At 35.4% G+C, this 18101-nt stretch overlaps 1 protein-coding gene across 1 annotated transcript; it reads right to left on the bottom strand.

Moving 5' to 3' along the window:
- Positions 1-3530: 3530 nt before the first annotated feature.
- On the bottom strand, positions 3531-4449 carry LOC131250151 (dehydrodolichyl diphosphate synthase CPT3-like). The gene has a single exon (XM_058250770.1). It carries the CDS (start codon positions 4241-4243, stop codon positions 3593-3595), a length of 651 nt encoding a protein of 216 aa, XP_058106753.1. The 5' UTR covers positions 4244-4449; the 3' UTR covers positions 3531-3592.
- Between the last annotated feature and the right edge of the window lie 13652 nt (positions 4450-18101).

Here is an 18101-nt window from a genome sequence, read left to right as displayed (position 1 = left end):
ATGAGTTTCGAGAAGAATACAGTTATCTTCTCTTTCATTTACACACTTGCTTTATTATTTAGTATTAGAATAGGGTCTTTTCTTGGGGGGGTGTTAAATAGTGGATTAGGTAGCAACAATCCTACCGGTGATATTCCAAGGAATCTAACACTATTTGAAATAAAGTTTGAGGCCTTCTAATAGGAAAACTAACAACGCATGTAGGAGATGCATATGACGCGCGATTACTTGGTTGGTTGAGTCCATGGATCGTTTTCAGATCCAAGGCAACAAACAACCTGCGATTATCAAAGGGACTTGTGATTAACCAATTCGTTGTCCAACAGATCCAAGGCATGTACCATATCTTAGACCCCAATATAATAGTGATGATCCTAGTAATGAGGAGATGGATGAGATCATCTTATAACAAGGAGGGCAATGAGTCACTAGAAAAGATCAGGACTATCGACTTAAAATAGATCTCCCTTTCTTCAATGGTCAACTTCAAATCGAGGACTTCCTCAACTAGCTTAGGGAGGTAGAAAGATTTTTTGATTACATGAAGATTTTTGAAGAGAAAAAAGTAAAGCATGTAGGTAACAAGCTTAAAGCTAGAGCATCAGCATGGTGGGAATAACTCCAACTCTCACGGGTGTGGTAATTGAAGGCACCGATACAAACTTAGTTGTCAATGAAGAAGTTGATATGAGTAGAATTCTTACTAGAAGATTATAATAATTGCCATCAAGGAAGTCATGAGGTGAGAACGTATGAGGAAAAATTATGTCACTTATTCTCACATAAAAATTTGATAGATATTGAGTAGCAACAAGTAGCAAGGTTCACATGTGGATTACAAATGATAGTACAAGATCGGGTGATGATGCAACCCATATAAACCCTTAACAAAGCTATCAAATTGGCGACCAAAGTGGAGATGCAACTAGAGGGGCTTGTTGCAAGAACTCGAGCAATAAAGAAATACATCGATGTCAAATGATCATAGGATGTGATGCAGGCCCAAGGAAAAATTTCTATCAGATGACGTTCTTGACCTTTCACTACAATGATCTAAGATTCATGAAATGAATAAGCCAAACAATAGGGAGGGGCATCCAATACTAGAAATGCATCACAAAACCCATATGCTTCCTTTCAGTTGGATAAAGGTTACAAGTATGGTAAACCTAGGCATCGATCCAACCATTATCCTCAAAAGAAAATAGTTAACCTAACCACTAACTCAAGGAAGATAAGTGGGGATCAATCAATTAGATTTTAAAGAGGAAATGGGCAAACATCCCCAGGACGAGGAAAATAAGCAAACTAATGAAGATCAAGGAATGCTTCTCTTCATGATGTATACTCGAAAGTAGGATGGGAACTCACAATGATATGATATCTTCAAGACTACATGTATAATCAACCAAAATATCTGTGATGTAGTAATAAATGGATGTGACAATAAGATATAGTATCCAAGGCTAGTGTCGACAAGCTGCAGTTGAAGATGGAAAGTACCATTCTCCATACGCCATCAACTAGATTAGGAAGGTAGGTGAAATCATGGTAAATGACTGATGTTTAGTTTGTTTTCGATCAGTAAACATTATAAAGATAAAGTTGTCTGTGATGTGATCACTATGAAAGCATACCATATGATATTAGGGTGACCATGGCATTATGATATTAATTCTACCCATAAAGGCGAGGACAACAATTATATCTATTCAAAGAAGAGAATGAGATTGGTATTGCTTATATGAGTGAAGAAAATCAACCTTAAATTTCTGAAGTGAAGATGAATTCTTTCCTATTGATGAGTGGCAGGGAGGTCATGGCCAGTCCATAAAATTTAATGCAAATTATTTAAGATGACCTGCACCCAACGTGTTTGTATGTTATGGTGCATCAAAAGTTAAAATTGAGAAGGGGAATAAAATTTTTCCAATCACAGTCATTGGTAGTTGATGGCAGAGATCTCTTAAGAGTTTAAAAAAATAAATTAAAAGAAAGAAACATAAGGTGTTTAACCTACTTATTAGTAAACTAATTGTTAAAAGTTTTGTAAATGGTTTGGTGCTTCCAAACATATGTAATCCCAACAGGAGAAAAGACGTGAAAATTTAGAAATTTCAAGATCATCAATTTAGATCCATCGGTGTCATGCGTGCCAAAACCATAATGTGGAGAATTTGAAGCACTCTAAGAAAAGATTGTTGCAAAATAATTAATGGTCGTCAGCATGAGTTCCACAATGGCAAAATGTTACGATAGTAGATTTTCCATGGCTTCCCATCCACATAATCAATCAAAAGCTTATTTAAATCCCATCAAAACATTACCATGGTCTCAAAAATCTAAATTACCCATTTTTAAGAAATGAAAATTTCTTAAAAAAACCTTACCAATTCTTCATTGAAATGGGCATTTTTTTCAAAAATAAAATGTCACCAAACCTCAATGTAGATCGACTCTCATCTCATGTAAGTATTCTTTTAATAGTAGATTAAGCTTCAATGGTTTTCTGGGCTCTACCTAGATGACTGATTTAATTGTTCAATATTTTATTTCAAGGATCACTTCACTCCAAAGCATAAGTTAAATTACAGCTTCAATTAATATATCAATAGTGTTCATGATAATTAGATCTTCAGTATAGGACTGAAGTAATTCTTATGGCACGCAAGAAAAGTCTTCTAGCCCGCCTTTAATAGCATCCAATGTTGGTCTGATGGTTCCAAAGTACACTAAGGATATCTCAAGTGCATAAGTGAAGAAGAATAAAATGAAGAATACTAGACATTGTCAACTATATAGTGGAACTTCAAAGCAAATAATAGTGTCCCATCAGTAATATACTTTTCCATGAATAACAATACACAATTTTCACGACAGTGATTATAACCATCTCATAAATCATGAGAATATTAAAAAATTAATCATAATCCATCCAACAATCCCAAAGCCTATAGATAGGAGTGACCACAATAAATGAAGCATTGATAACAAACCAGATACATTAATCACTAAGGTTACTGCTTCCTAAGCTAAGAGTAACATTCCCACTAGAACATTATATTATATAAGTGTATATAGTACTTGCACATTAGTTACACACCCTACATGAGCAAAAGTAAAAAATATATATATTTTTAAGAATAAAATTTCTATGCAGATTTCAACAGGAAAGACCATATTGTTAGCTTTGTAAAGAAAAGAGCAAACACAACAAGTTTTTCACTTTTTTATTTTTTCCTCTAATACAATTGTAGCCGTCAATATTATATATATATATATATATATATATATATATATATATATATATATATATATATATATATATATATATATATATATATATATATATATATATATATATTGTTAGCTTGTTAGTACACTCCAACTGTCAGTATGATTCACTCAATATTTTGAAAACATATCTTTTTAACTAATAAAACTCATTAATAATATCAATAAATTAACATCTAATTTCAAGCTCTCATACATAAACAATAACCTCATTACATACATCATTACAATTCTAGTGAGTATATTTAGGAATACGAGATAAAATAAATACACAAACAATTATTATTTGGCATACAAATTATTTAGAGAATTCACCATCATTTTTCTTCTTTTCTAAATAAGGCCGGACACATTGATATTTCAATATTTCCCACACCAAGTGCTTGAGAGAAATCTCTGGCCAAAGAGCATTAGGAGTAAACAAGTAACAAAAAGTAGTCTGCCAAAGAAGGAAATTACTCAAGCGAGTCTCACCAGAAGTTCTGATCAATATATCAGGATCAGGACATCCAGCCATATACATGTGCCTCTCCAAATCTGTCACTGTTATTATACTCACTTCGGAATCAACACCCTCTAAATTTTCTTGTTGAATTTTAGCCCATTTTTCTTGACATGATTCTTGAACAGCGTGAACAATTTCATCAGTGCAGGTGTATGCAACACAAATTGAGAATATTCTTTTAGTATTACCACTTGTAGCTGCCATTACCCTATCGACTACTATCCTCACTAACTTATTTAAGAGATTTAAATTCCCAATGAACTTAACCTTGATGTTGTACTTGTAAATAATACTATCTTCCTTAAGCATCTCTTCAGTCTTCTCTAGCATTAGATCCATAAAGCTCTCGACTTCGTCTTGTTTTTTATTGAAATTGTCAATGCTGAAAGCATATACTGTTATATACTGTATGCCTAAATCACAACAATGCTCAAGCATGGACATGAGAGACAAATATCCAAATATATGACTAACACCTAATTTTAAGTTTTACTTCTTGCAGAAAAATCTTCGGTTCCCATCTATAATAAAAGTAATGTGTTCAGGTATAGGTCCAGTAGCTAAGAGGCGAAAGAGGCACATTCGTAAGAAACTATAAAAGCTTTTGTAAATTTTTCATAAACAACTATTGTTACTTCTTGTATCCATTTGGAAACTTTACAAAAAGAGAAATCAATATATTAGTATGAAAACATCATTATCATCTCCATTATCATCATCATTATCATATAAGTTTTATCTTAATTAATCGGGGTCAGGTATAATGGGAGTTATGGCGTAAGTTTGACGCCAACTGCCAACTTGACACAACCCTCTTTATCTAGGCCTGGTACCGATAACGAGGGCACAAACTATCATTAGCACAATGAAATAGACTATTAGATAAGTTGATTACAATCAAACATTATCTAATAGTCTATTACATAGGTTGATTACAATCAATGAGTTGATTACATTAATGTGAAAATATCTGATAGTAAAATTACAATTTATGAAAAATCATGTATCCAATTTAGATTGAGTTGTAAACTTCATTAAAAGAATGCTAAGTCATTGGTGCTTGTAAAACTTTAAACACAACGATGAACTTTAAATAATGTGCATGCATTAAATATCATGCTTATAAAACTCTAAACATAATATTAAACTTTAAATAATATTATATTAAATAATGTGTATGCATCTATAGAGCAAACATCTTATTATGAACCTAGTCTAGTTTTGGGGACTACTACCTACTTTGATCCACTCAATACAACTCAATCGTAGATTATGTCTTAAGAGAGTGGGTGGATAATGTAATAGATACATAGAGAAAAGAGAAGATACCACCACATTTTTTTCTCAAAAATAGCCATTGAACTCATAAGATAAATATTTAAAAATGATAAATAAAAGTAATATTATTAATAAAAGTAAGTTGTTTACAACATATTTCATATACTTATATAAGATAAATAAACCATATACCCTAATTTTATTAGAAATAAAAGCACATTTCTAAAATAGTAAAAAATACTAAAAATAATAAAATGTCATTTAACCTTACCAAAACTTGTAAACAACCTTTAAATGACTAATACAAAGACTCTGAATCACTTTCGAACTCTTAAAATCCAAAACGAGAAAAACAAAACTTACTAGTAAGCTTTAACTTAAAACTCTAATTACCCCTAAAATTATTAAATTTTGTAAAATTATTTTGAGGCCAACTAACCTTGGGTGTTGGTCATAATATAAGGCTCGTTAAAATCTTTCCAACCATATATCATATATACACATGCAATACATAATTATTCACAAAGTTACGGCTATCGGAAGCTAGAGTGCACATTTAGGCTGGATTTTTTCCAATTGAGATCCCTACGCCTGAACTTGTGTAATTATGGCCCTTCATTGACTTGCCCTATATCAGTCCCCTTAGCTTGAAGAGAATTCATTCTTAAGTTAATTGATAGCTATATATGAGAAATGTACACGATATCAGCAACCCTCATGAAGATCAACAACATAAGCATGATCAATGATTTTCATGATTATCTAATATGATATGATCTTCCCGTCTTTTCACTTATTGTATTCTCCTACTGGTAAGTACTCTTTAGGTAAACCATTATAAGATCGTCTTCTTGAAATACTTTGAAACACTTAGAGTACATATGTAATTTGTCTGAGAGTTCTTGAATAATCTCCTTAAGTTCTCTCTTCAATAACGTTAGTTTTGATAGATCGACAATAGGTTTTACGCTACTTACCAGTTAAAAAAATAGCACTTCAGCTTGAAAAGTTTCAGATTAATTTTCCACACTTATAGGTGCGAGGATAATTTCATTCCTATATTTGAATAAGTTATAGATATTATTCATGCCTTCATGGGTAGAATCAACATCATACTGGTATAGACGTTGAAGTATCATTGGTATGCTTTTATAGCAACAAGATCACATACAATTCCATATGTATAATCTTCAACGATCGAAAATAAAATTAAGCATCACTCACTTAGTTCTATGGTTTCACCAAGATTTTTAATTCATCTGAGTGTATACGGAGAATGGTGCTTTTCCATTTTCAAATACACTTTATCTATTATTGTCTTTAATACAATGTTCTTGCTATTATCTACATATGTGATTACATTCAGGTATTCCGTTGATCATGCACGTAATCTTGAAGATGTCATGTCATTGCGTATTATTATCTTATTTTAGAGTATATATTACGAAGAGAAACTCTCCTTGATCTTTATAAATCTACTTTCACTTTCTCTCTTGCCTCCCCCTAAGTTAGTGGCTCGACAGTTATTTGTCTCTGATAATACTAGTTGAATCGATGCACGGGTTAATTATACTTATTAAACTTAACTGTCTAAGATAAAGCATCGAGTTGTTGAATGTGTTTTTGGTATTGGTTACTCCTCCCTTTAGCTTTCATATATCGATTCATGGCATTGAGGGGTCAAAGAATATCCCCTAGTAAGGTTTTTGCCTCATGCTTGCGTCATTGGCAATGATCATTTCTTTTGTTGCATGGGTTCTAACAATAGGCCCCTCCAGTTGCTTCTCCACTCTAGTTACTAATTTGACAACATTGTTAAGATTATAAACGAGTTGCAACATGACCTAATCTTGTATGGCCCTATGGAGTGCCTATGAATCTTACCACTTATTGCAACTCAATTTCTATTAAATTGTTACGTAAAGATAAATGGTAGAATTCTTTTATATAGACCCTTATTATAAAAGTACCTTAATACTAAATTTATTTCTTTTGAAACTATAAATAATTATCATTTTCTAGTAGGAATCGTGGCCACATCAACTTCCTCATCATAGTCAGGTTCATATTGGTGCATTTGATGGTCATGTTTGTGAGAGTTATAGTTGCTCCAACTATGTTGATGTTCTATTTTAAGCTTGTATGTTGTAGATCTCCATATAGTTATAAAATTATTCTACCTTCGTGAGACAATCAAGGAAATCCTCGATTTAAAGTTGACCGACGAAGAAAGAGAGATTTACTTTAAGTCAATAATCTCGATCTTGTCCAATGCCTTATTGCGCTCTCTGTTAAAGGATGGTCTTATCCACATCCTCATCGTTAGACTCATTATTTTGTTGGGGTCTATAATATAACATATGTTGTGTTGAACTTGTGATCACGAACTAATCTATTGTGAGCTCCTTCAGTAGTTGTGGGCCATTTATGACGTTGGCTCTGATTGCGCTCCATAGACTTGGTTAGTCAAGCAATCATCATATGCATCTCTTGTATGCGTTTCTAATTATCCTATTGGAAGGCCATAAATTTTGCCTCAATTAATGATTGATTCTTAAAACATCATTCACGGGATTACCGCCGCCTGATTTGTTATTGGACTCAATAATCTACAATAGGACCTTACTTTGATATTAACCAATATATCAAGTATATGGATAAAAGAGAAGAGATCACTAATTTCTTTTTAAGAATAAATCTGAATTTATATGGAGAAAAAAAATCTAAAAACAAGAAATAAAATTGATATTATTGACAAAAGTATATTGCTTATAACATATCTCATGTACTTATATAAGAAAAATAAATCATAGACTCCAATTTGACTCGAAATAAGACACTTCTTTCCTAAATAGTAAAAATATGTCTAACGTTACCAAAGCTCATAAACAACCCTTAAATGACTAAAAAAAAGACTCGGGATGACAATCAAACCCTTAAAACCCTAAAAATAGTAAAAATAAAACTTAAAAAATAGTAAGTTTTAACTTACAATTCTAATTTGATCCTCAAAACAATTAAATTTTATAAAACTATTTTTTAGTTAACAAACTTTCAGTAGCTATTTAAGGCATGAAGCTCATTAAAAGTTATTCAATGATATATTGTTCGTATGAAACGGATGACTGATTGTAAATTAGCGACCAACAAAAGTTATAATGTGTATTTAGATTTTTTTTCCCCCTCAATTGAGCCCTTTTAGCCTAAAAGGAGTGTATTTCACATATACAACATGGTAGACAATACATAGCTTATGCATTGCACAAAACATGTATTGTAGACAATTTGAATCCAAAGTTAACTTTGAAGCTTATTAAAATACATCCCAATACAATATTATTTAGTTTGAAATTCAGTCATTAATACATTTACATGGTGTCAGCATACTAGAATCTTTTACAATTCGATCTGAATCAAATGCCTATGACCCCAAGCACTGAGATAGACAAAGAGACCATGAGCGGTTATTTATGACCAAGAACTGAAGCAGTTCGGCCATCTATTTAACCACCCGTAAATGAAACCAGATTATTTGTAAAGAAGAGGGTTCATCCTTCTAATAAGGTCTTTTTGTATTTTAGCTAAAATATTTTTTTCTCATCGTGATAGTATACATAACCCGATTCATTCAATGCGAGCATAGAAAGAACTCAATAGCATTAATTGAAATAAAAAATTAAAAACTTACAAAAGTATCTTTCAGCGTTCTAACATCAGTGATATAAATAATAATGCTCTAGATCTAAGTCTTCATTGGTCCAACGACTTGAGCATAAACGAAAAGAATTACATTATTGAAAAAGGAAAGAAAAAGTCATCAATACGATCCAACGATTGACATAGATGGAAGGAAATTATACTACTCCTAATCTAGGCTAGTACAACGTACTAAACTGACAGAATTACATTACTTCTTATGTTGAAGCCGGTATAGTGTAACAGTGTAGATGAGTTGTCCTAGTCTAAGATAAACTAAGCTAAGTATATATATAAATACAAACAAGATAAGCAACATTGTGTTATAAATTTGATTTGTGTTGGGCTGGTGAAGACCCAAAACTCTTTAATCTTTCTCCTATTTATGGAACTTTGAGGTGGTTGTTGGAGAAAGATGTTCGTAGTCACTCCGCATTTTCGCTAATGCGGAAATAATTGTCTAGACTCAAAGTTGATCATGGCCTATCAAACGACGTCATGTATGTTAATTGTTTGTCATAGGCTGGCCATTGTTTATGTACACGTCCTGCTCATGCTATGTGGATGAGGGTCTCTCTTGAGATACCATGTGTTAGTAATAACTATCTCTTTCTAACAGGAATAATACATTGTAAAACTTATCTAACTTGGTGTAGTTGTTACTCTACTCCTTAAGTGTTTTCGGCTGTAAGGGCTTTTATACAATACCGAAGTGCATTGGTTGAATGCGTTACTTGTTGTGTTCATGTTTCTGGTGATCTAAATCGGAGCAGATTAGGTGTTGCCCTGACTATGGGTCCCACATTGAGGTGTGTATTGTATTCCAGTTCATTTTAGGACATGAAATAAAAAAATGAAGCAAATTCAAATATCAAGTGGATCACACTATAGGGAACGGTGGTGATTGAATGCCTACCATTAAAAGCTTCCTAGGGCCCACTATAATGTTTATTTGACATCTAACCGGTTGCTAAGGTCACACAGACCTGGATGAAGGGAAAAAACAAATATAAGCTTGATCGAGAACTTTTGCCACCCACAAGAAGTTTCTAACGGTCATTCACAACTTTTCTTGTGGTGTGGTCCACCTCATATTTGGATCTACTTCATTTTTGGGTTTATGCCTCAATGAGCTAGCAAAACGGATGGACGGCATGGTTATAAAATACATGCATCTAGGTTGGACGAAGTTTAAAGTAGGGCTGAAAGTCGGGCGAGTTCAATCCAACCGACCTGTGACCGACCTGATATTGGGTTAAGCTTGGGAAGGATGTATCGGGTTCAGTCTTGGGCTTGGGTTATACAAACACCAACCCGTTTGAACTAGGGTCAGGCTTGGGTTGAGGTCTCGGGTTGCCCGACCCGGCCCAACCCGAACCCGATCTATATATAAGTTCCTTATAAACTATAATTGAGTGTGGATCATATGTGGTGAAGGCACTGAAAATTCCAATGCCATCGGGTTTCATTGGTCCACGTCATTTCCAATGACTCAAGCTCTCTTCAAAATAGATTGCTTGCTACACAACACGACTTTTAAAGGAGAAAAAAACTACTCATATAATTAATATATAAAATCCTAAGAACGGAAAATAAGATGTATATTGAAAATATAATAGACTAGTATAATAACAAAAACATTAGCGTATATCCACTGGACCAACCCAGTCAACCCGAACGAGCCCGCCTGGGTAGGGCTTGGGTTGAGAATTCTTAACCTGAGGTTGGATTGGGTTGGGTTGGGTTAGGGTTGAGGTATGGGAACCTTGGGTTAGGCTAGGGTTGAGCACTAACCTTACCCAACCTGTCCGACTTTCAGCCCTAGTTCTAGGCCACAGTGTTGGGTGAAGCTGGAGCCACACCTAATTAGCTCCCCCGCGGTTTGGCTAGTGACGCTGCCATTGGGTAGTGCACCGTGGACCCTAACATGATGTATGTGTCTTATCCATGCCTTCCATTTTTTTCTCAAATCGTTTTAGTGTTGGCTCCCAAGATGAGACTGATCTAAATCTCAGATGGACCACACCACAGAAAACAAGATGATTGAATGTCCACCATTAAAAACCTCCAAGGCCCACTATAATATTTATTTAACATTCAATATGTTGATTAGGTCATGCAAACATGGATGAAGGGGAAAAAACAAATATCAGCTCCATACAAAACTTTTGTGGCTCTCAACAATTTTTTAATGGCAAGCTTTCAATCAACACTATTTCCTGTGATGTGGTCCACTTACAATTTGGATCTACTTTATTTTTAGGGTCATTTCAGAAAGTGATCTATAAAAATAGATGAATGGCATGGATGGAACACATACATAGTCCGAAAGCCTTTGCATGAAGTTTCTGTACTTGGAAATGTAGGTGGGTACCACCTTGATGTTTGTGAAAAATCTATCCCGTCCATCCTTTTTTTGAGATCATTTTAGTAGATGAAACCAAAAAAGTGGGCCGCACTAAAGGAAAAGGTGGGTAGGGAAATTTTTACAGTAGAAATTTCCTTGGGTCGACATTGATGTTTACATGCCATCCGTACCTTTCATAACGTCATTCCTACTGAAATTAACTGAAAACACAAATATTACCCTAAGTCGAAACTTCGGTGGCCCCATGAATATTTCAACTGTAGCCATCAATACTCAATTTTTCAGCCCACTTAAGTATTGTATCGGCCTCATTTTTGGCCCCATGTCCTAAAATGATCTTACAAAACGGATGAACGGGGTGAATTTCTTACAAATATCACAGTGGGCCCCACTTAAGTTTACAGCGCACTAATTCCTGTGGAAGGCTTTTGCAGTAAATCCGCGTCCGGGTCTAAACAACATAGGTGAGGAATTGCCCCTAGATATCATGAGCGGACTAGCCGACTAGGTGAGACCCCGGATCCAAGTTGGGTGGGACTCCTGACTGTGGGGCTTACACCAATGTAATGATGTATGTGCATTAACTCCACACCGTCTAATCATTTTGAAAGCTCATTTTAGGTCATGATCACAAAAATGAAGCTGACTCAAATCTTAGGTGGACCACACCACATGAAACAGTCATGATTGAATTCCCACTATTAAAAATTTCATGGATTCCGGCTAAATGTTTATTTGCCATACAACCTGTTGATTAGGTCACAAACACCCAGGTGAAGAAACCACACAAATATCATCTTGATCCAAAGCTTTTATGGCCCACAAAAAGTTTTCAATGATCAATCACCACTGCTTCCTAAACTATGGTCCACTTGAGATTTGGAATTACTTTTTTCTTTTTTTTTTATCATACCTTAAAATGAGCTTTCAATATAGATGGACCACGTGATGCAGTCACATACATCAGAGTCAGGGGTCCCACTGGATCTCACCTAATCTGGTTCCCTTACCACCTGTCTTTTTAAATAAACGGTCACCTGATATGTATACGACGCCATACAGATGTAATGGATTTAATTGGATAGCAGCCCGTAATGATCATATGAAAAACATGTTAGAAAGTTGTAATGGACGCAGTTTGACTAGTGACACGTTGCCAGTGGTTGGTGCGCTGTGGGCTCCACCATAATGTATGTGTCTTATCTAAAAAATGAGCCACATCTAAACCTTAGGTTGTACCACTCTAAGAGAAAACAGTAGTGATTGAATGCCCATCAATAAAAATCTTTTAATGCCAATTATTATGTTTATTTGACATTTAACCTGTTGATTAGATCATAAAGATATAGATGAATGGAAAAAAGAAAATAAATATTATCTTAATTTAAAACTTTTGTGGACTGCAAGAAGTTTTTAACGGTGGGCATTTAATCAACATTATCTCTTGTGATGTGATTCCACTGGGATTTCGGTCTACCTTATTTTTGGACTCAAATGTAAAATTATCTTAAAAAATGAATGAAACACACATGATTTCAGTCTACCTTATTTTTGGACTCATATATAAAATGATTGAAAAAATGAATCTTATTTTTGGACTCATATATAAAATGATTGAAAAAATGAATGAAACGCATATATCAGGTGGGTCACAAAAGCTTTGGATCATGATGATATTTGCCCAGGTGTTTTTGCTGGATGGAAAAGAACATTCAAGGGGAATCCGTAAAGTTTTTAATGGTGACGATTCAACTACTGAGTGTTTGTGTTGTGTGGTCCCCCTAAGATTTGAACCGGCTTCATTTTTTGGATCATGCCCTAAAATGAGTTATCAAAATGGTTGGACGGTGTAGATTTAAGGCACATACTTCACTGTGAGCCCCACAGTCTGGGGTCCCACCCAGTTCGGTGGATCCGGGGTCTAACCTAATCCGCTCCCGCCAGTAACACACTCATCGCCGTCAATTTGGTGAGCCCCAGTGTACATTCTCCACCAATACATAGGCTAGGGTCACCAAATGACTTAGAAGTGCCGATCAACGGCCAGAAATCCTATCTGGAGATTTTGGTACCATAGTCAGCTTATCCAAACCGTTGATCTGATAAGGCCCTCGACATACACGGAGATAGAAGAAAATGTCACAAAATGGGAGTTCCAAGCCCACTGAAAACTGTATGGTTATTGAGAACATGCAGTAATGCCCATATTCAATGGAAAACGGTCCAGTAATCGAGAGTTACAAATTTTATAAATTGAAAATTTTCGGGCAAACGCCTAAACACTGTAAGGCCTATCAGATCAACGATTTGGATCATTGAACCATGATCTCAAATGTACAGAATCGCACGTGTCAGAAAACTGTTATTTTGCTGATGAGCATGACCGTCTTCCCCTCCCACGTGTCATTTTTATTTTTATTTTGTAGAAATCCCCACCGTGTAAAAGGTGGGCCAAAACATTAAGGTCTCTTGAGAAAAAATTTAGAATGGTCCACTCTTCAGGTAGGCCACACCATCAAAATCAATAGAGATCCGATGGTTTGGCTCAAAATAGATGGGTGGCCCACTAATGAGTGGATTGGCGTGATATTTACCAAAAGTAACTTCTCATGGTGTGGCCGACCTTTTGCACGGCTCTGATTTACTAAAAAATTGCATGTTAGCTAGAAGTGGGGGTTGTATGTGAAAGCTCACATACAGTCCCTGCGTGTGTGCATGAGAATGAGAGAGAGAGAGAGTACCTCAAGCGATTCCTCCATGGATAAAGGAACCCAAGAGGAACATTTATAGAGGGTTGAGATCATAGTGACATGACAGTCAACCATCTCTTTTAAGTTATGGAGGAACAATTATAGGAGGTTGAGATTACAGTGACAGGACAGTCAACCACCTCTTTTAAGTTGTGGTGTCTCGTTCACTTTTCACACGGCATACGATCAGGCGTGTACATCAAGTTGAAGCCAGTTGAGATGGCCTCAACTCGAATCGGCTCTGCCACTACCTTATCTCAGCTCGGCTCGGTCCTTAAGCATGACTAGCCAGCTTAGCTTGGTTTGATCATCAGCTCGGGCTAGCTCGGGCCGAGTTCGAGTTAAGTTCCTCTATACAGCATTTTCACAAATACCTGAAGTACACCTTCAAAATCTCACTATATTTAAGATAACAACAATGGTTTTTACAAGTATTTTATCAAACACCTTCTACGCAACGTAACAATTTATAAAAAAATGATATTAATTTCATATACATACCTTCCTTGCCACTGGCCACACTTCGTTGGGTCATTTCTTCAAACACTTGGTAAGTAACATCAATACCAAAGTAACCGAGTCATCAAATTGGTTCGATCCGAGTTCGATTCAAGTTGGGTTCAATACGAGTCGAGTCAAGTTGGGGCCAGCTCGAACTCACTTTCAAGCTCAAAAAATCAGCTCGAACTTAGCTTCTAACCAAGTCGAGTCGAGCAAGCTAACCCAGCTAGGTTGGCTCGTGTACACCTCTACATACAATCTAAGTTGTTCAAAATGAAGTAGATTAGGTGTTGCCCTAACCGCGGGGCCCACCTTGATGACGTGTTATATATCCTCCCCGTCCATCGATTTCTCCATTCTATTTAAAGACATGGTCCCAACCTTTTTGGGTGCCAAATTGATGTTTACATCCAACCTGTTCATAAGATCCCGTATACATGGATGAAGGGAAAACACAAATATAAGCTTGATACAAAACTCTTGTGGCCCACAAGAATTTATCAACAGTACACGTTGAATTCACACTGTTTCCTGTGGTGTGGTCAGTTTAACATTTGGATATGCTACGGTTTTTGGCTAAGCACTAAAATTATCAAATAAAATGGATGGACGGGGGATGAAATACATAAATGATGGTGAACCTCAGAGTTTAATAAGGGCACAAAGTGTACTGAGTAACGCAATCCGCTTCCGGTTTGTGCGATATATGGGGAGATTGTCCTATCGCAACCTTCTCACCTCTGATGAACAGATTGCATACCGCAGCGCTTGGGTATTTTATGCTCTATGTGAAGTAATGGTGTCGTAAACCACTAAGCTCTAAGGATTCCACCGATGTCTGTGCAAAATCTATTCCATCCATCAGTTTTACTAGTTAATATTAGTATCATATTCTAAAATGAAGTAGATTCAAGACTCAAGTGGGCCACACAACATGAAACAATGAAAGATAGAAGCACCCACCGTTAATACCATCATGGGCCTCCGCAATGTCTATCTGATATCTACTCCGTCCATCAAATTTCACCAAGCCATGGTAGGGTGCGAGCCCAAAACCAGCCAGAATTTTTATTTTTTATTTTTTTTGTTAGCTTGTTAGTACACCCCACTATCAGTTCACACATCACTGTTAGCCACCCCTACTAGGAATCGATGCCAAGGCCTCGGTGTTGAAACGAGGTATTTTTCACTCAATCTGCCACTTGAGCTATGGACCAAGGTGTCAACACCAGCCAGATTGAAGACTCAGGTAAGTCATTCCACAAGAAACGATGGGGGATGGAAGCATCGATCGTTGATACCTTCGTTGGGCCCACCATCATCTCTAAGCTCCATCCAACCTGTTAATAAGGTAATGCCCACAAGGATGTAGCAAAAATTCAAATATCACCTTCATTTGAAACTTTTGCTAATCTCACTAAAATTTCAATGGTATGTCTTCAATCCTACCGTTACGAAGTTGGTAGTTTTTATTCAAATGCTTTTGGCCGTGTCTGGACGCGTGAGTTAAGGCAGATTACAGGGGATGGAATTACGGCTATCCCATGCATTTATGACGCGCATGGTATTGTCGGCCCAATTGTGGCGTAAATCTGCATCCCATCCCTGTTTGGGGTCTGTGGGATTGCAACCATCCCACTGGATTTGGAAAGATCTTTTGTTTGGATACCCAATGGGATTCAACTGCATGTCGGATGCGGACGCCTCTCCAACTTATTTTACCCACTGTACGGCTGACATGTAGGAGTAACGGTGAGATTTGTGTTCAATCAGCACCGTCCATCCATTTTAGTAGATACAAATATGTGTTCAATCAAAACTTCTAGCACACCCAGAGATCAAGTGGACCACACCACAGGAAACAAACAGTATCAATTGAACTCCTGTGTGGAGTACAATTTCTGGGGTACCCACGTTTTTTATCAATCTGATCTTGGTTTTTTTCCCTTCATCTAGATGACTTAGGAAAACGTTGGATGACAAATAAATCTCAAGCATGGGCCCTACGAGGATATCAACGGTGGGAACTCTGGTATGGTCCAGTAGAGATTTTCAAATCCCACGTACTCCGGTCAATGCATTCAATCCGTCTTACTACGTGAAGAGACAATGGCCTTCCACTTGCGCTCTTGATAGTCACATCATAGATTGACGAATCCCATCCACCATATTACGTGTTAATCCACCGTAACTCATGCACCCAAACACAGCCTTAAGGTTTATGACTTAATATTAGTTAGTTATATTATGTAAATTATTATATTTACTTATTTACTAGGTACATATTCATAACAAAAATAGTTTTTATAGGTAATTTTATTAATTATATTATGTATCTAACTTATATTCGGCTTTTATTCTATAGGAACCACATTTTTTGGATAAATCCAAATCCATATCTATATCCCATGTAAGACATATATAAGAATTCTTTAGTCGTTATATATTTATATATAGATATTGCAGATTCATAACAGACCCGTTTACAACACTATAAGTAGCTTGCTAGGTGGGCCATCATATGCAATAAGAAAAAAAAAATTGGATAAAAACATTTTCAAGTAAGATTTTTTAAGATTTTTAAGCCGTTCACCTATTTTTATTTTTGTTAAGACAGGTTGATTTTTAGGCCAATGGACCTATTTTTATTTTTGTTAAGACAGGTTGTTAAGACAGTACTGATAAGACTCCAGTACTTATGGTTAAGACAGGTCATTATCCAACCAGGTCATAGAGAAACCTGTTAAGACTCCAGTATTTTTGTTAAGCCGTTCATTTATTTTTATTTTTGTTAAGACAGGTTGTTAAGACAGTACTGATAAGACATGTGTACTATCAACATTAATTATTTTATAAGGCTGTATATGGTTCAATATAATTTTAGTGCCGACATAATATGTGTATGTAAGTGAATATCACTGTCAACACTAAATACTTTAGAGGGTTGTATTGGGTCGAATCTCACCTTGGTGAAAAAGAAAAAAAAAAAACCTTTGGTATGTGCTTGTAGATGAATATTACTATCAATACTAAAATACTTTAGAAGGTTATGTTAAAAGAAAAGAAGCTTTTGAGATAGGTAGAATCTTGAGGTTTTGTTGTACCATGCATTCAATACTTTAGGCTTTGAATCCATATCATTTTTTAATGATCCAAACTATTTAAAATATTTATATGATAAGTGTAACTTTGCATGGTGAAAAGATAAGAAATAAAAACTTTATGATAAAAAATTTAACTCTTTTAATATATTAGCTCTTTTTTACTTTGAATGTGGACAAGCACAATAAGGTTAGAATAATCGACTAGTTCAAATATAAAATTGAAGAGGTTTTTTTTTTTTTGTTGTTGCCTTCCCCATCTAGAAAAGCTCTATCAAATAAACAGTTTGTGTTACTAAAGAAGGCCTAAATACAAGAGATAAAGTCATGATGTACATCATTGTAATACATTGGGATGCATTGTAAAATACCTTTATGTTGCAGAAAATTACTTGCATGTGATTAATGTAACCAAGGTTAAAACACAAGAGAATGGCTAAATAAAAAATAATGGATGAGGCACGAGGATTTACATGGTTAGGCAATATGCTTACTCTATGAAGCTGTAAAAGAGAGCTTTCTTCTTCACTATAAATAAGATAAACATAAATGCAAGGCTTACCTCTATCTCACTTGTATAAGAAATCTCACACCAATGAATACTTAAG

This window comes from Magnolia sinica, chromosome 6 (assembly GCF_029962835.1).
Source record: "Magnolia sinica isolate HGM2019 chromosome 6, MsV1, whole genome shotgun sequence".
NCBI lineage: Eukaryota > Viridiplantae > Streptophyta > Magnoliopsida > Magnoliales > Magnoliaceae > Magnolia > Magnolia sinica.
Note: the sequence above shows the minus strand (reverse complement) of the source record. Positions and strands in the feature narration are given on the sequence as shown.